The sequence below is a fragment of the Momordica charantia genome (genome assembly GCF_013281855.1).
Source record: "Momordica charantia cultivar OHB3-1 chromosome 5 unlocalized genomic scaffold, Mcharantia_2.0 BLBB01000005.1, whole genome shotgun sequence".
Classification (NCBI taxonomy): domain Eukaryota; kingdom Viridiplantae; phylum Streptophyta; class Magnoliopsida; order Cucurbitales; family Cucurbitaceae; genus Momordica; species Momordica charantia.
The window spans coordinates 4,123,202-4,143,447 of record NW_028275163.1 but is presented as its reverse complement, the minus strand read 5'-3'; the positions used below and the strand labels follow the sequence as shown (position 1 = coordinate 4,143,447).

The window sequence follows — 20,246 nt, the reverse complement described above, 5'->3', positions numbered from 1 at the left end:
AACTAAAAATAAGAAATATTTATTTAATGATGAAAATATAAATTACCGTCCTTCAAATTTACACGAGTTCATATTAGTCCACCAAAATTTAGTGAATTCTACCTTTATTCCTTATAACTAAAATATGAGTCACTAATTAAAAGAAGCAAGGTTAGAGACTGATGATGGCGACAATCCAACGTAGCACCTTGATCGTGAAATATCGATTGCTGGTTGAACCCTGTAAATTGCTCAACATATTTTATTATTTAATAATATAAGTATATAACTTTAAAAAAAAGTGCACGTATAATTAATAATTTAATGACAAGGTTCATAAAGTAACTTTCAACCAGGTGATGGTTCAAATTCTCATTTCATCCATTATAAATTTTTAGTATTGAAAATTTAGTAGTAATAATTTGATGGCATAAAGATCAACATTCATATATTACAAATTTCATTCAAAAAAAAAAAAATAGAAAAACATTCCTGTAGTTAGATGATAACAAAACAAGTTATATATTAAAGCAAAACTAATAGTCAATTTTAAGTATTGGAACTCACAATTATCCGATAAAGAAAAAAAAGAGGTATATATTATTTAAAACTTTGTTAGATAGAAGGTATGTGTTATTTATATTTAATTTGATAAAAAGGGTATTTAAGTACAAACCGTGTATTGCATAGTGAGTATAGCTCAGTCATAATTAGAATATATCAACTAAGAGGTAGTGAGTTCGATTCCTCATCCTCATATGTTGTACTAAAATAAAGTACAAATCGTATATCTTAACTTTAATAGTAGTCTCTATAAAAAATAAATATTGTCAAGTCATCATATAAGTATTATTCTTCTTAGTATTGACTAATTAAACATTGTTCCTATCTTGTATCGTGTTGCTACATGAGCATAACTCAATGACTTAAGTTGATATGTTGGGTAAATTTAATTAATTTATGGATATCTAACATCTCCACCTCCTTGCATGGTGGATACTGAAAATCCGTTTGTTGAGTCTATTTCTTAAGGTTTAAAATTTGAATTTTATTTTACCTTCAATTAAATTTCAAAATATATCAACAATTGTTTGCTAGTCATTATTGAACAATCTCATTAGCAACCATGACTAGTGCAAAAATGGTAGGGAGGGGAGTGAGTATTTTATATTAATAAATTAATTAGCAACTTCATAAATAAGAAATACTAATCACAAAAGTAATAAAATGGGATAAAATGTATCCGTTCCAGCATATTATTTAGATACATATTACCATTCTTAATATCGATGGTTGGATCCACACCATTAAAATTATTGAACTAAAATATATATAGAGAGGATGCGATGATATATTTTTTTAGATGAGAATTTTTTATATATTTTTACATCTTTTCAATGTTTACCGTTTATCTAATCATAGTTTTGCAAAGAAAAACAAATTGAAAATGTTTATTTTGAAAAAATATATGTATGAAACAAGTGGAAAGTTCACTACCCTATGCTCTAGGAAATCAAACCAAGTAAATTAGGGAAATAATATTTGGAAGGATAAAACAATGAATTCACATATTCACCAATCAAGAGGTTGTGAGTTCGATCCCCACCTCCACGTGTTGTACTAAAAAAATGTTATGTCATCAAAAAATACTTAAAATCAAGTTGTTATCAATCTCTTTTTTAAGTCCAACGTTTGAACCTTGAAGTTCACTTCCACATTTTGCAATATTATAAAAACCAAATGAGTAAAATGAACATTTCAAAAGTAAAAAAGAAAAAACGAAATCATTATCAAATTGTCAAAACTATTAAAAATAGTAATTTATTGACTTATTTGAGTTTATGATTCAAAATTTGAACCATGAGTGGCTCACTGGTTTAGGATTATGGTAAATTGAGATAGAATGAATTCAAATCCCATAATAATCATCCACTTTACCAATTAATTTTATGTGTAGTAGGGTCAAACGATTGTCTCTATTTACAAGTATTTTAAATAAAAATTTTGATTACAAATTTGGTTATAACTTTTAGAGTTACAATTTAAAAATATTTTTAATGGGTCCCTAAATTTTAAAAGTTATGTTTATCTAAACTATATACTTTAAAAATTTTCTAATAATTATAAACTTTCAATTTGTCAACATAATTATAAATTAATTATGATTGAACTCACAACCTCTTTTGATTTAAGATATATGTCAATTACTATTCAACTATATCCTCCAGCATCATAACTGACATGTGGGACCATGTGCAGGTTGATTTTGGGGAGTTGACCTGTTATGATTTCCTGAATTTGTTAAAACTTAAAACATATATTATCGACCCAACGAGAGAGGGAAAGAAAAAAAAAACCGTGTACGTTATCGTTTCAAGCAAGCCACCGGTTGCCATAGAACCGGCGCCGGCGAACACTCCATAACAGCCCGTCGCGCCGGCCAAAGCAACCGCTTCGGCTAACCACATTCCAATGGCTGCAACCCTTCTTCCCACTACCAAATCTCCTCCCCCCTGGCTCCTCCTCTCATCTGAAAGGCTCCATCCAGTTTATTTCTCCGTCCAGTTACCCAAATTCAACAATAGCAATGGACCCCTATGCTCCACGTCTAAATTCAGGCCTCCGCTAGCCTTTCCGAGCTCATTTTCTTTAAATAATGTCGTCGATTCTAATTTCGAGGCCTCCACTCTCCGCGAGATCTGCGATGGACATGTTCCCGACCATATACTGCGCAGGCAAGTCGCCACATTCTATCAAATCGTTAGGGTTCCCTCTTAATCTATCATTCCTAATAATATTTCATCTGGGGTGTTTTCCTTTCCCTCAATTTTCTTCTCTAAATTGATGCAGGGCTGAGGAGATTGGATTTGTTGCCCCAACTGATGTGCAGAGGCAAGCTCTTCCAGTTCTGTTTTCTGGCCGGGATTGCGTGCTTCATGCGCAGGTAAAATCTATATTCATATGAAGTAATCTTTCCGGAGAATGGGCTATTTTGAATCCTGATTGTCTTTTTTTTGTACTGGCATTATTCAACTCTGTTCAGTTCTTTACTTTCTTACTCTTATCCTTCTAGACAGGTTCTGGGAAGACGCTGACATATTTGCTATTGATATTCTCCATCATAAACGCTCAGAGATCAGCTGTGCAAGCTCTGGTTGTAGTGCCCACTCGGGAGCTTGGAATGCAAGTAAGATTGGGCTCTGTATTTTCCAAATTATGCTTTAACTTCATGTATTTTCTGCTTTCGTTTGTATTTTGCTCTCATTCTGTAGTTTTGATATCTGAATTGTGTTGCTTTGAGAAACATTTCACTTGACCAGTGACAAAAATGTGGGGGCTTATTCTTGACGCTTCTTACAGTGTGATGGTAATGTTGTTTATGACCTCGTGGAATGGAAGCCAGGTTACAAAAGTTGCTAGGATGTTGGCCGCAAAGTCTGCAGCGTCCGAACTTGGGCAGAAATCTTATGTTGTCATGGCTCTTTTAGATGGAGGCTTGTTGAGGAGACACAAGAATTGGTTAAAGGTGCTGCATTTTTCTTTGCTTTATGCATAATTGATACTAAATCGCTGGTGGATGAGTTCATTTTCTTAAGTAGAGTCAATGGCTTTTTTGTGAAGTTGTCAATATACGTTGTTGTGGCTTCTAGTTGTAAAGTTATTGCCTCGTTCAGTTTGAATTCCTTCAGTTCCCAACTTGACTTTATTGTTATCAATCTTTTTTTTTTTTCATCTCTTCACTCTCTTGGGTTGTGATTAATGGAAGAGAAGTTTCCGTCTAGATGAAAAGTTTGAGGTATAAACTTCTTTCAGGCAGATCCCCCTGCAATACTGGTGGCAACAGTTGGGAGCTTGTGCCAAATGGTAGAGAGGCAATTTCTGGATCTTGGTTCACTGAATGTGCTGGTAATTGATGAGGTACTTGCAAAGAAATTTTATTTCAGAAAGGTTTTTGGCCATAGCTTTCAGGAATAATCACTAATTTGGAACTTTGCACAGCAATATACTCGTAGCCACCATAAAACTTGGTGGCAAGCATTCATGTGTGCGTTTCAGATGCTTGGTCATTATCCAAAATATTATTATAAGAAACATTATAAAAATGCTGAAGTAAGCATGTTCTAATATGTTATTTCAAGGAATTGACATCTTATTGTCATTTTTTTGTCAGGTTGATTTCATGTTTAGTTCCTCAAAGCAAGTTAGTTCTCTTAAAAAACTCTTGACATCATATTCTTCATTCAGTAATCGTCAGACCATCTTTGCAAGTGCATCGATTCCCCAGCATAGGCATTTTCTTCATGATTGTATACAGCAGAAGTGGACCAAAGTGTGTATATGCAGCTCTTTTTTGTTATCTCCAATATGTGATGCAATTTAGCCATTAATTTCTGTTAGAACTTTCCCTCTCTTTATCTGGCAGAATGATGTGATGCATATTCATGTTAACCCAATGCAGCCCATGCCATCATGTCTACTCCATAGATTTGTGGTAAGAAATTTTATGGTTCTTTTAGATGTTATTATACCCATGGATCTTGCTGGACAAATAATTTCCCTTATTTTAACCATTTTGATGTACCTTGCTTAGATATTATCATTTGCTTGACAGATATGTGACAAGAACAAAAAGCACCAAACCTTCCGTTCCTTATTACTAACAGATGAACCTCAATCTGCAATCATTTTTGTCAGTGAGCAGGTTTGTGTCGATTTTTTTTTAAAATTGAAAATTTTCCAATTAAATAGGGAGCATACTCTAACATCTATTTTCACTCGAAGCTTTAAGATTCTTCACAGTTCACTTTTTGTAAGAAAATCGAGCTATACAAGGAAGTCACATCATATTTGTTACAGATTATCAATGGATTGAATGCTCTACTTGATCAAAATCCAGAAAGTGCCTTTTCTTATTGGTTGTTTCAGTAATGGGTTCTAGATATCATTTGACTATGAAATTGGATAATATGCAAGTGCAGCCATGGCTGCATATCGAAGCCCATTTAGTTTATATTTTAAGGTTTGGAACTCTGGATTGTAGGGAATGTCAGTATTAGAAAGCTGGAAGCCAACTCCTTTCAATTAGTTGCATCAGTATTAAAGATATGTAACTCCTCTGATTATCTAACATTGGTGCATCTTCTCTGCTCAATTTACTCTCAACTCTTATTTGTAGTCAGAGAAGTCAAAGAAGGCTGGAAATATTTCACCAACAACTATGATGATTGATTTCTTGAAGACTTCATATGGTGGCTATTCGGATATCATCCTTCTCGAGGAAGACATGAATTACAATTTACGAGCATCTTCCCTATCGGTAAGTTTTTTTATGTACTCTTTGGCAACCATAATGAAGGGGGGGTGTTGAAACTGCTGCAGAATCAGATAACTGGAATGTGGTATCTGATATGATATTCTATCATCACTTTTCATCCACTATTTCCTGCCTAACAATGGTCTATTGGGGGCAGGCATCACGAGAATGTTAGACTATAGAAGTTCTTGACTCGGGTTTTATGTCGAGACTGACTTGCCAACATGTTTGTATTTGCATTCTTGATTATTTTGGATGGCAGGAAGTGAGACAAGGGGGAGGTTATCTTATTGTAGCAACTGACATAGTGGCCAGGGGGATTGACTTGCCCGAAACTACTCATATTTACAACTTCGATCTGCCTCGAACTGCCATCGACTATCTTCATCGAGCTGGACGAACAGGTAGGAAACCGTTTTCGAAGGAGAAATGTGTGGTTAACAACCTTATAACATCACAAGAAAGATTTGTTCTGCAGAAATTTGAAAATGAACTGCTGTTTTTCTGTGAGGAGCTGGTTGTTTAGATGGTAAATTTCAACTTCGACATTTATATGATGCTGATCATAGAGTTTGAGATATCATATAGTTCTTAATTTTGGGCTAAACAGGTAGATATGAATTTTATTTTAATTTTTTTGGACAAGATATGATTTTAGTTACACCCTCCAATTCGTATTTTGCCTGAACTGACATAAGGGAAAAAAACAAATAAATATTAAATGATTAATACAAAACTAATAGTAAAGATAAATAGATCTTTAATGCGATTTATGAATTAAATTAAAATATTTAGAAGTTTAAGGATTAAAACAAAATAAAGATGAATTATATAAATATAATTTGACAAGTGTAGCTGAATAAGATTGAGCTAAACTGCCATGGCCGTCCTGGAGTGGATTTGACCTCGGTACCCTCATTTTCAGGTCGAAATTCAATGAAAAATTTGACATCAATTTACTTGAATATTTTCAAAATTTAAAAAGAGAAAAGCAGATCGTCTTATTTTGAATGTTAAATTGTACAAAATATATATATGTATGTATGTATAAGCTATACTCTCGTTTAAAAAATACCTTTCACCTTTCAAAAGATTTACAATATGCTCTTGAAGATTTACAATAATTTTTTTTTAACAGCACAAATGACGTTTAATCCTTAATTGCTAAAACCTTTCACGTTAACCGTCATCTTTCAAATATTTTGAAATTATAGGAGTATTTTTGAAACAGAGGCAAAGTTGAAGGTTATTTGGTATAATTTAACCATTTTCTAAAATTTTGAATAATTAATTAAGCAAAATTATTTTAATAATATTCGCATGACACCATTAATGAAATATCCATAAGTTATTTGAATTTAAATAGAAATTATTGTTTTACATTATAAAATAATAACAACAACGAAGTACAATTTATTAATTTATTTTGAATTAAGAGGGATCGTATCACTATTTATATTGTAAGTAGATTATAACCCGTTAGTTTGGAAAGATTTGGGTGAAAAGTATTTTTAGCCATTAAAAGTAAGTTTCAAAATTTTTTAATATTTAGTTAAAAATAATTATGAAAGTGTGAAAAGACTAATAAACACTATTAAGTGTAGTGTTTCCTCCAAAATTACTTGGGGAAGAAGTAATTCCACTCAAGAGAATTGAGTGATCCAAAACTTATCATAAAGTGCATTTTGATTTTGATTCAACATTGTCACTTTTTCTTTTTTGTTTTTTTTTTCTCTTTTGAGCATAACATCACTTTGTTTTTTTATTGGTATTTTATACCTTAATAAAAGATATTTTTTATCATCACACGAGATTTTTACAACCTCCTGATCAGAGACATGTGTCAATTATTGCTTTTATCACTACACGAGATTCTTACAACCTTTTGGTCAGAAACATGTGTCAGTTATTGCTAAAGCTAAACTCACGTTGACATCTCTATATTTTGAATAATACATCTATTTAATCCTTAAATTTTAAAAACTTAAAACTACATCCATGTATTTTGAATTATTTTTATTTTTAGTTTAGGTCATTAACTTCAACTGATATATAACATAGATTTGAAACTTAAAAATTTTTTGAAATTTAGGTGTAATGACATGATTCAACAAATTTTTTTAAAGTATGATTCAATAATTAATTGGACAAAATAGAAATAAATAAAATGATAATTCACTTAGGACATAATATATATATATATATATATTTATTTATTTATTTTTAAATCTCAACCGAGTTGATCAATCCTCCAATTAGTTACTAAATCGCATCACTTCATTCAAATTTCATAAACGGAATGTTATATCTACATTCTATCGATGGATGTAATATAATTATTGAAGATAATAAAGATGTAAAAGAATGAGCAGACAAATATTCAATTCAGTTTACAAACATAATAAACAATTGAACAAGCTGTTAATTGAATTAAAATTTAAAAAATAAATAAACAAAAAAGAATAAAAGGCTAAAAAAGAAAAAAAAAAAAAAAGTAGTTAAAGGCTTACGTTAGCGGATTCTCCACCAGTTTCCAAAAGGATTCCCAGAAAAGCATGTCAACCAATTGTTTGGTTTTATTTGATAAAAAAAATAATAAACATAAAGAAATATAAATAAATAAATAAATAAGGCAAAATAAGCCTATGGAAACTCCAAAGGACAAACCTGTCTCTTTCCCCCACCCTATTTTTATCCCTTCCCTTCCTAGAGGAACATGGAATCTCATCCACTCTACTTTCTAAACTCCATTTATAAAAAAGCTTTAGTTCATAATTTATATTAATTTACTCATTCTAATCTTCCATGTTGGACTCTTAGTCTCTATACCTTCAAAATATAACAATTAATTAGTTAAGGCATTCATGACTTCGCTAAACATCATATATTCGAATTTTCATATCTTCATGTATGATCTGAACTTTAAAAATTATTAATTTTTAAGATGTATAATAAAATTATATGACTTAACTATGGACTATCATATTCCAAGTAGCGTCCTTGTCAAATTATTTTCTTTTTTTTGCCTACTACTCAAGTAAAAATAACATTCTAAATTTTTTTTTTTTTGTCTTAGATTCAAACTCACCATTGATGATAGAATTAGAATAAATATTTTTTTTGTTTCCTAGATCACACAAGCTGCTATATCGTTGCTTTATGACCGATCTCTAGTTTTGATCTTCTCTCCCAATCAAATATATCAGGTACGTTTACATATCAAAAGTTCATCACGGTCCAATTATGACTAATATCTATAACAACCTCTACATGAAAATATAGACAAATAAATCAAGATAACAAACCTCCTCCAAACTCAAAATTAAAGACACGAGCTTCAAATACTTGTCTATTCTAAGACTAAATTAAACAAGTTTGTCGACAAGAGTATAGCTCAACAGTAAATCAAATCTACTTCTTCTTTTGAAGTCAAATTTTCAAATTTTCGTACGTACGAAAAATAATAAATTATAACAAATTCTTTAACATAAAAAAAATAAAATTGTACAGAGATTTAAACACAGCAATATGAATATTTAAGGATGTACGATTGAACGAGTGATTCTTCCATATGTCTGTTGAACTTTTTTTTTTTTTTTTAATATTTTTTGTAAATTTGTAAAACAAATGTACATCAGAATATGTATAAATAATATAATAGAAAGTGTGAGTTTTTAGTACAATGTCAGAATAGGCCCTCCCTTCCCCTCCACAGCTTTTAATTTACACTTTTTTTTTGGAATTTCCTATCTTGCTTTCGAGATCTTGGCCTTGATGCTTAGTCAACATTCTCTCAAAAAGCCACCATTGATTTATCACCCACATTCTTGTGTTCTAAAAAATTAATGCTTATTTATTCAATTATATCTTTTGTATAGTTTATAACTCATATCATTATTACTTATTAAAGTTTGACATTATTATTTTTAATGGAATTAGCTTTGCCACATGGCTAACTCATTTTATCTACTCATCCTAAACCTTAATACCTTAGTACAACCGACCTAATTAACTTATTCCACCAAATAGAAAACATTAGTAATCTATCTTTTGAATAGATGTCATATGTTTTGTCGGTTTAAGTTGAATTTTGATCCCTCCTTGAGATCCAGCTTGTAAAGAAGAAAATGACGGTCTGTAAAACAGAGGTGAGCATTCCGAAGATCAAGTTAATCAGTCTCAACGTGCAAACTATTTGGTATTATGCCGAGCAATAAGATACAGTACAGTATTTATAGACTTTTAAGAATGTGAACCGATGTATGTCACTCTGCATGTCCCGAAAATTTCGACGTTTATTCGAGGGCTGTGGTAAGTGGGGGAGATAAAGCGATTGCGTAGCATTAAAAGTATATGGTCCATGAACTCTCTTTTGATCAGACTCTTTGGTAAGATTTCAAGAGTAGGTTATAGGTCGAAGGAGATACTTCAAGCTTTACGCAATCATTCTCCTGACACATAACATGTTGTTATATGTCCTCTAATATGGGTAGAACAGTAGAGACCAAACTAATTTTTTTAAAACCAACCAAATTCGAGCACGCCTCAAGACACCAATTACTATTATTTAGATCGAAAGTTTAAATCTCCTCGTATTAAAAAAAAACCTTTAAAACCCCACGACACAACTAAAACAAGCCTCAAATTGGAACTTAGAAAATTAAGAGGATCAAACTAATCTAAATATAGCACTCTTGAAGTCATAGTTTAATTAGTTTTGGTTTTAAATATTATTCTAGCCAACTTTATATTTATGTTATTCCACTTTCTAAAATTTAAACGATTATATATAATCTCTCAACTTTTCTCACGAAATAATTTGAACTTAAACCAATACCATATTTTAATTTTTACCTTATTTTTTCTTAATGAAGATATTTAGGGTGATATTGTAATCATCTATTAGTACCTTTTTACACATAATTAGGTGTACAATTACTTTGTTGCATGGATTACGTATGATTCCATTATTATGTTTTTTTTTTTTTTTTTGTTATTTGGTTTTAAAAAAAAGATTTAGTGAGCGAGAGAAAGGAAGAGAGAGAAACTGTGGAAGCAACATGGCCAAAAAGGAAGCCTTTTTGGGTTAGTTAATTAATTAATTAGGGCTTTTTCTTTTTAAATAATTAATGTGAGACATGAACTGGATTCTTTGTCTTTCTCGCGTAAAGCATTGGCTTAAAATTCATAACCAAATTAAACCCTTTTAATTACTTTGGCTTTCATGTTAAGGCCAAGCCATATGACGCATGCAATTCTCGCCCTAAAAAAAGAAAAAAAATTCTCCATCACTAATTACAAAATCAAACTAACCTAAATAAAATATCCGTTAACCATAATTCAAAGACCTATTAAAATATTTTTAAAGTACAGGATCAAATAAACTTATGAGGAATTTTTTTAAAATACAACAAAATAGGGCCTAACCTTTAAAATTTTAAGATGAAACTTGTAATTTAATTTTATAATAATGAGTTTATACTTTTTAGAATAAAAAATTAGATCAAAATTACATATTTGAATGACGGTTCTTGTTAAAAATATCCACATTGATTAAATTTACTAAAATCAATCAACTTAAGCTTTGGAATTACGTGGTTCAACACGATACAGTCTATATTTGAACTGCATGTAATGTTTTTGAGATCTACAAACCAAACACATTTACATAAATTCAAGCTACCTCCAAACCCAAATTTGTTAAAAATTGTGGGTCAAATATTCCAATATATATTGCTCAAAACCTAGAAAGAAAACATATATAAAAAAATTCATTAACAAATGAAACTACAACATTTGTCCACTAATTTAAAATTGACACTTCTTTTTTCTTTCTAAGTTTGTCGTAATTTGTAAAGATATTAAGTCATCAACCATTAGACAACAAATGAATTTAAACTCTCATGGGACTCAAATAATTAATCTCTATTATTTATAGCTCAATTAAACACTTTTTATTACCCACATTTTCAAGTGTCGTCATTTTCCACAATGCTCTTAAGAAATCAAAATTGATGTCTTTAAGATTACTAAAAAAATGTGACATCATTGTCATTGTCCTATTTCCTTTCCATAATTATCATAATTTAAAATTGTAATTAATTTAATTAACTTCTGTTTAACAATTTTTTTTAACGCGAGTTAGTGGAAAAGAATCAAAGAGTGCACAGCTTTAATGTGTATGATCGCATGCTATGCATAAATATTAGCTTTCGAAATTAATCTCAATTTTGGGTATTTTACGCAATATTTTTCATTAATTAATTATCTTCTTAATTCAATATATATATTATAAGTTGCATTAATTAATTACTCGTTTATTTATACTAGAAAAATCACCAAACTATCACCATCTTATGAAACCCTTTTCTTTGGGTTTTGTGTGGGTTGTAAGTTTAATCGAATTTTATGATTTTTCAAAATATTTCAAAAATTATGACAGTCTTGAGTCAAATAGTAATTAAAAAACAAATAATTTCATAATTATAATTAAAATAGTCTCCTACGCCAATAATGAAAAGAAAATTAGAAAATGATATATTTTTTTAATAAGGTGATACCAATTATCAACCTATTAGCATTTTAAATCGGTTGACATTGTATAATAAAATCTAATTTCAAGTCTTAATAAAGTTTTGGCCTACTTGAATGCTCTTAGCATGCAACTCAAAGAAACATGAATCACAAAAGATTTAAGAAACTCTTGACTCAACTTGAAAGGAAAGTTCGATGGCTAAAATTTTATTATCACCGATAAAACAACCTAATGGTCAGACTTTAGATAGCCTCCCAACTAAATCATAAATTTCACATCATCAATCATAGCGAAAATACAAAAATATCCTACCTAATATGTTTAAGAAATGATAAAATTGGAAAGTAATAACGAACCTAAGCATCGTTCAACTAATTAAAACAAGGAAAAAAATTTGAAGTGTAATAAAATTACATTAAAAATACTTAGATAAAAGTGTATAATAATTTAAAGTCGAAGGATTGTTCATATCACTTTATGATCAACTAATTTTAATATTGGAGATATAATTAAAAAATGTTAAAAATTATATAAATGACTAAATTATATTTAAGGAAAAATACATCGGTACTCGCCAACCTAGCGTAGCTATAAATATTCGTTGACTAAAAGTCTCCAAATTAAAAAAAAAAAATGAAAAGTAAAGAAAAAGAAGAAAAAAACGCGGATCGGAGGAAATGGGAGAAATAAATAAATAAATGAGAAAGCGAAGTGGGTGCGTAAAGCAGTTTAGGAGCCAATATTTGACCAAGTGGGTGGGTGCAGTGAGCAAGGATGGTGCTGCGGAGCCACTCCGAAACCGGTAACATTACCTGATCTGACGCAAAAGCCACTCCGACATGTGGTTTGTTGCTTGACGAACTGTCGGAGAAAATTAACTATTTTTCGTTTTTTCACTTTTTTTCCTTAATTTTAAATTATTTGAAAGAATGTACTGTGCACACAGAAAATACATTTTTTAAATTTTGTTTAATATATATTTTTTTTTACAAAGAAAACCTTAAAACTAACTCAACCAAGTGGAATGCAACCATTCTTATGTTTAAAAGTAATTTTGAAATAAGTATTCAGTGATATAAAGTCATTTTAATATTTATTTATTTTTAGTGTAACATATGGAAATGGGGATCCAATTTAGAATTTCTTGATTGGAGACATATATCAATTATCGCTAAACTATGTTCGTTTTGGTTTAATATTTGGTTCTACACTTTAAAAGTATTTATTAATACATTTTTCAATCAAGTGTGTGCTAAAATAGTGATAAAGTTCTCTTTTCCACCCTATTGGATTACGAACTTCTAAAATAAATAAATGACGTTAATGGAATAATTAATGTAGAATTTCATAAAATTTAAATTTTAAGTATACTGGGATTTGAAAATTTTCTCATATATGAAATGACAAATTAAATTAAATGCCTTCAAGCATATAATATATATATATATATATTTTTTTTTTTTTTAAATAAATTTTCACTTAATTTGTTAACTTTTGTAACCTTAAAATTTTTAACCACTTGATCAAACTTTAATGAACTTTGGACAAGCAGTAAAAAAACTCTCCTCAAAATCAAAACCCAAAAGTATCTGCTGCAATAATGCTCAAACCTAATCAACTCAATCAAAACAAATATTCGTTAGGGGTGAGTACGTTAGTGGTCCTCTCGCCAAGGAATGCATGTTTGAGTCTCAGCTTGAACATATCAAAGACGAAACAGAACTGGTCAACTCTCGGCCTCTACTCCCAAAGTGAGAGCCCAGCTTGATCCCAACATGGGAGCTAACATGAACATACTAGCCAAAGATCTAGTAACCACCAACGAAAAATCCACTGACATAATAAAAGGGGTACGCTTCCCAAAACATCCCCATACAATGCAGAGTTCATCTATCACAAACTTATGCGATTTCGATGCAATATAACCCACTTTAGCTTGACACTAGTTTGGACTAAGTTCTAACTTAAGTTTCTGAGTGTACGTGACCAAGTAATATATCGGTGCGAAGTTCTATGTATAGATACTTGTCTCGGCTGATAGGTGTCCACTTCGAACACGAAACCGACCAACGTGTCATTTTGTCCATAATCGTTCATCAACAATCTAACCCGGCCCCAACCACAAAAATCAACCCCAACAAATAAACCTTTCTAGTTGAATCAAACTCAAAAGGCAACTTTTCCCCCTCTTTAACTCCAAAGTTATGCCCACATGGGGCTTAAGCTCAACTCTCAAGAAGGGTGATCTCCCACCTCTAAACTCACAAAAAGGACCAATTTGATTAAATTTGCAGTACACATAGAGCACGTTGGCAATAGCTGTGAGTTTCCTTGAATGGCATACTCTCTTTTGCATTATGGGAAATGGTTGAGTGGAAAGTTTGTGTGATTGCAGAGATCTCAAGTTTTGGCCTTGTCCTTCTTTAATGGCAATTTAAGGTTGGCCATTGGTATAGTTGATCTTGTCAGAGAAATAATAATAAGAAATATAAATGTTGAGTGAAGAAGAAGGCTTTAAGATCATCCAGAAGCCACAGCCTCAGCCTCAGCTGGCCGACACAGATGGAAGCGTGACACAGCGTGTAGAGGATCACACATTGATTTTCCCCTCCAAAAAATAATATGCTTCACACATTAAATTCGTACCATTTTATACCCCTATATGTATTTCATATTTTTAGTGCCTTCACACATGGATTATTATTTGTGGAATCCCTGTAAAACCCTAATGTTAATTCATTACTGTACTAAAAAAATATATATATTAATTCACTACTTTACTTCTTACACCCATGTTTGCAGTACGTGTTAGTTTTGTAAAGTGTGTAAACAAATTTTCACGTTGGTTAGAGACATTTTCGGTGAAATCAAAAGCAAAGCCATGAAAATTATATCCAAAGTGGACAACATCATACCATTGTGGAGATACTTGGAGTACGAGGGATACCATTGTCCTTAACAATACGATATGTTGGTATTAGTTGCATTTTATGGGGTTTATATATGAAGTTGTGTTTATTAAGTCACTCAACTTTAAAATATGTATGTAATAAATTCTTTAACTTTCAATTATTGGACACAAAATTGAAAGTCCATACCTACTAACACTTTTTAAAATTTAAGGACGTATTGGACACATAAGGATCTATAGACACTTTTCAGAGACCAAATATATAATTTAACATTCGTTCGAAAAACTAAAGTCCACATTTATTTCTTAAATAAACAATCTTTGATCTTTCTCAAATTCTCGAAACTCCAATAATGAAGAATATAATGTTGGATTTCTTTACTTTGGGCATAATCCTCACGATTTTGCTTTTAGTTTGATCCAAGACCTCGTACCATTGAACATAATTGTCTTCATCTATATACCATGGATCATTCCCTTGCCTATCTAATATGAGATTTTGTTTGCATTTTCCTTACAAACCCAACATAATTTTATAATTTAAATTCCAATATATATACTATGTGATAATATTTAACGTTATGTAAGTGCATATTTGGAAATCGATGGCAAATGGATTCATCAAATCGTAATACATTTATCCTATCATGCCTAAGTATGACAATGAAAATGAAAAATTATAGAAGGATCGTCTTATATAACATGGTACATAATTATAAAAGTGACTAGTTAGGGTGATTTTTTGGACCAATTACATCAAATAAATTTGTGGACAAAAATACAAAGAAGAGAGATTTTTTTTTTTTTTTTTGAGAAATAAAGAAGAGAGAAATTTTATCTCCTCATGAATTAATTATATCTCTGATGTATCCGGAAGCAGTGGAGAAAAATGAGGCAATTGAGTAATGAATTCTTAATCCTAGATTTCAGCCAACATAATCATTTGATGCCATGAAAAACATAATTAATTAACCTACCAACCTCAACCTAAAATTCAAATCTCATCATGAAGTATTGGAGAAAAACCAAATTTTAAATTATGCTTTTGTTTAGCCTTTTTGTTAAAACTATTAAATTAGTAGCATTTGACTAAATTACTTTGAACTTATGATTATGAATAAATTTATAAGATTTTAATATCTTAAATTAGGTGGCCATCCGGAATTTGAACTAATTTCCTTGAAATTGTTTTATTTTCTTTTGTTCCACATACTCTATTGTCATTAAGTCTACCCACAGTTATCATAGTTAGATGGTCAAAAATATGCTATACGAAATCGTGAAAAATCAAGTCTAACTTTTAAAAACAAAAAAGATAAATTGTTTTCATTTTTAAAGTTGACAACAATTTCAAATGTGTTTTCCCAAAAGTTCGTAGAGACAAACATAAACATAATGATAATTAAAAATCTAAACGTGTAATTAAATTGCAACAAAAAAGAATCATAGATGGGGGAATAGAAAAATAGAAGAAGGGAAATTAAAATAATGAGAGGAATAATTGGAATTAGAAATTCAAAGGGGGTGGGCTGAGATTGATGTGGTGGTATTTTAAAAGGGAGTTGGTCTTGTGTTGACTCTTTAAACCCATATGAATCATACACACACCAATCAATTTAGGGCAAACCCATTTTTCTTTTATTTATTTTTTTTCTTTTTTGTGTGGATAAAATCTAAAAAAAGAATAAATATATTTATATATATGCAAAGAAGAGCAAGAGAAGAGAATGAGAATTAAGGGAAATCACTGTCAACAAATATTTGGGAGAATCTTTTTGTTTCCTGGCCTTTTGTTCTCTTTCCTTTGGAACCTTATGACCCAAAAAAAAAAAAAAAAAGCTGCTAATTTTTGGACCAATATCAACATCTTCTCTCTCTCTCTCCACATATATTTTTCCCCTAATGAATTAAAAAAAAATTAATTCCCACAAGAAAAAATTAAAATGACTAGGAGAGGGGTTTTTGTGAGTGGATCACATTGTATTCTTATCATTTTGTTTTGCTTCCTTTTTTTTCCCATTTTTGAAAAATGAATTTTGACCAATAAGAAACCAAGACGAGTTGTTAAAAGGGCATAAAAATGGACATCCAAACAATTAGAGGGTCTTTTTTTTTTTTTGGTATTTCTGAAAATAGATATATAGACAAAACAAGAAACCAAAAGGAGTTGTTAGAAGGCCATAATCATTCTCCCAAATTACATGAATGCTGATCTTGTATATGTCCACTTTTTTTATGTCAATTTTGCCAACAACATGAGCTATTTGATTCTGGGCCATGCATCCATTTTTCCAACATCTTCGTGCCTTCTCTGTAAAAGATTCACAAAATTTCATGGATTTTCCAATTTATTAAGGAGAGAATATTGAGTTGCCACAATTCACTCAAGACAACGTGAATTTCAATCGTTATTATATCCCACTTTCGAATAAGGTATTAAATTTTCATCGACATTTCTATATGTCCATGAAATTCGACATTGACATTTCTATAATATTGTAAAAAAAACGAAATATAGAAAATGTCAACATAATATCACTAATATGATTATGTATACCGTTAATATTAATAATTTTTAACTTATTTTAAAAGTGTGAAATCATTGTTTATTTAAATATTTGTTGTGAAATTTTTTTATAATCTTCGAGAAATATTTAGGTTGACATCAATTGCAAGTTCACAAACTGACATATAAGAGGGTATGCATTTTATATTTAAGAATTTAGTTGTTAATATATATATATTTTTATCAATAATTACAGTATGGGAGATCGAAATATCGACCTTAACGATGGTAATAAGTGTCTTATCTATTAAGCTATGCTCGGATTAAACTTATATTTGATAATTAAAAACATTGAATTATATTTGAGATGTGAGTTGGCTAATTAATTAACTGATAGAATAGGTAAAATTACATTATTTTTTTAAATATATTACACAAATTTCCAAAATTAGAGATATATAGGCAAATTTGGATTTTGAAAACTTGAAATAGTAAATTCACCCTTTTTTTTTAAGACTAAAAATAGTGAATTCACCTAATATTATTCCACCCACTAATTACTACTATTTGAAGCAGTAAGGTCCATTTTAATATTCTTCAATAATCAACAATGTACGGCCTAACCTCCCATAATAAAATCATTTTTTGTTGTTAGGTTTTTTTTCTATTACCCCAGAGTCCGCTCTTTGAACTTTTTGTCCCTATACCTGTGGCTGTAAATGCACCCCAAACTATCCATTGGAGACTTGGTGTTAGGGTTTTTGATAAATACTCAATTATAAATCATAGAATTTATTGATATTTATTTTAAATAACTAAAAGGAAAAAATGATTTGACATCAATTAGTACGTTTAATTTTAATTTTAATTTCTAAACTTTACTTACTTTTTTGACCTTGTCCGTTGTTAGTAAATAAATAAATAAATATATATATGTGTGTGTTAGTAGAATGAAAGGAAACGAATGAAGGAAGTAATTTAAGGGAATTTTTCATTTTTAGCCATGTACTAAATCTAGGGAACAGATTACCTCGAACATAGAAACTTAATCCTAAACTTCGAATGATATCATAGTACAACTAATATCTTCTGGAAACAAAATCTGAAAAAATTATCATGAGCCAATGAATAAATAACATAAAATTCAATTAGCAAAACATTAAATATTAATCTTAGAATAACAAAAAGTTAATAAAAATATAATTTTAAACTTAATATTTATTCATTATATATATATATATATATATATATATATATATACAAGTAAAAAATATCAATTTTTCTTTTTTTTTTCCTTCTAAAATGTAAAGAGTAGAGATTCGAATCTCCGAAAACAAACCTGAAGACTTGTGTGGAAAAAAAAAAAAAGAATTTCACTTTGTGTTTGATTTATTTAGTGAATTTGAAAATATTGTGCATTTTGTAAGGTAGTGTTTGGGCATATTGAGGAATTATATAATTCAAGTGGGGTGAATAGGCCCCCACCACCATACCTCACTCCTCACTACCCTCTCCCTCTGCCACTTTTTTCCACTACAAATTCACACCCTTCCTTCACCCCTTCCTTCTCACACTTAATTATCCCCTTCACTTCCATCTTCCTCTCCTCTCCTCTCTATCTCAATACCAAAAAACAACACAAAAACTTGCCTCCTCCCCTCCAATGGCGACAATGGTGTATCGAGGAGGCCTTCACCTCTGCGTCGAATCTCAATTCATCGAACCAACCTGGCCGTCTCGCATCGCCACCGCCGCTCACTTCAAATTACCCTCCCCGCGCCTCCCTCACCCTGCAGTCCAATTCGCTCTCGAATCATGTTTTCTCGATCTCGATTCCTCCAAATCCCTAGATCAACGCCACCACGGTAATGAGATTCTTGTCTCCAATTCCGACGCGATTCCGACGAAATCCGACGAATTAATCGACGGCCAGCAGAAATCGGCAATGGCGACCAAGGAACAACAACAAGATCGGGGAGTGGAAGCCTACGTTCATCCGCTCGTCAAGCGCTCTCGCTCCACGGCTCTGAGCGAGAAGAGCCTGGCGCTGTGTACTGAGAATTTAGGCAACGAGACTGGAGTCGATTTCGTCGAGGACGCCGCCATTTTTTCCGATCTGAAAATCGAGAACGCCTCGCGCTCGCCGACGAGGAAGCGAGTGAAATCGAATCTTCAAGGTAACAAGAAATTTCCTCCGCCTTTGACCACAATCGCCGGAACCGATGCGATTCGCGTGCGGTCCTATCGCGAAGACGGCAGGTTGATAATGGAGGCGGTGAAGGCTCCGGCGCGGCTCTCGTATTTCCAAGTCGAACGAAGCCATGGCCGCCTTCGACTGAGCATTTTGAAAAGTACCACTCCCAAATCCGAATTTGACTCCGCGGAAGAAGAAACAAAAGACGACGTTGAAGTGGTGGGCAAGGAAGGTAATTATGAGAAAGACGCGGGGCGGAAATTGGAAGAAAATGGAAATGGGGCTGAAATCGAAATACAAAAGCTTCAGAGGCCATGCAGGTTCAACAAGGCGGGGAAAAATAATAATAATAACAACAACAACATTGACAACCAAAAAAACAACACGGAAATGTTATTACTGACCCGGGAACCGCTCTCCCTCTGGGTCGCTACTTCCTAATTAATATTTAATATTAATATTATTGATGATTTTTAATTTTACATCATATTTATTTATCTCTCTCTTTCTCTGTAATCCTTTATATTATCCAATTATTCCACTAATTTCACGTCCCTTTACTCCAATTTTAATCTTTTATTAAACGTGCTGACGGCTGCCCAGCCATAGAGGGACGGAAACGCAGATGTTTATTGATGGTGATTAATTTTATTTTTGCCTCCACCCGTTAAACAAAATCAAAGTTATTTTCCAACGTCCTATGATAACTCAAGTTCACAAAAAAAAAAAAAAAAAAAAATTCTTTTGTCATTTTTTTTGTTATTTATGACGAAGATAACATATTCCACGATAAGTTTGATTTCATTC

General features: G+C 31.3%; 2 protein-coding genes across 3 annotated transcripts; both read left to right on the top strand.

Moving 5' to 3' along the window:
* Nucleotides 1-2,303: 2,303 nt before the first annotated feature.
* Nucleotides 2,304-5,938, top strand: LOC111009507 (P-loop containing nucleoside triphosphate hydrolases superfamily protein). Of its 2 annotated transcripts, none has more exons than XM_022282604.2 (10): nt 2,304-2,714; nt 2,830-2,923; nt 3,053-3,166; nt 3,383-3,505; nt 3,793-3,897; nt 4,151-4,309; nt 4,403-4,471; nt 4,592-4,681; nt 5,156-5,296; nt 5,556-5,938. In XM_022282604.2, exons 1-10 carry the CDS (start codon nt 2,452-2,454, stop codon nt 5,817-5,819), a joined length of 1,422 nt encoding a protein of 473 aa, XP_022138296.1. In that variant the 5' UTR covers nt 2,304-2,451; the 3' UTR covers nt 5,820-5,938. The 2 variants fall into 2 exon arrangements, with proteins under 2 accessions (XP_022138296.1, XP_087979715.1); XM_088123589.1 differs by having other exon boundaries at nt 2,669-2,714; nt 3,057-3,166.
* Nucleotides 5,939-18,772: 12,834 nt separating this feature from the next.
* LOC148211173 (uncharacterized) lies at nt 18,773-20,005 on the top strand. The gene has a single exon (XM_088124279.1). The coding sequence runs from the start codon at nt 18,909-18,911 to the stop codon at nt 19,878-19,880; it is 972 nt and encodes a 323-aa protein (XP_087980405.1). The 5' UTR covers nt 18,773-18,908; the 3' UTR covers nt 19,881-20,005.
* The last annotated feature ends 241 nt before the right edge of the window (nt 20,006-20,246 follow it).

Coding starts and splice junctions, on each gene's coding strand:
- LOC111009507 (XM_022282604.2), top strand. CDS start 2,452: ATGGCTGCAACCCTTCTTCCCACTACCAAATCTCCTCCCCCCTGGCTC. Junction 2,924..3,052: donor ATTGCGTGCTTCATGCGCAG/GTAAAATCTATA, acceptor TTATCCTTCTAG/ACAGGTTCTGGGAAGACGCT. Junction 3,167..3,382: donor CTCGGGAGCTTGGAATGCAA/GTAAGATTGGGC, acceptor AATGGAAGCCAG/GTTACAAAAGTTGCTAGGAT.
- LOC148211173 (XM_088124279.1), top strand. CDS start 18,909: ATGGCGACAATGGTGTATCGAGGAGGCCTTCACCTCTGCGTCGAATCT.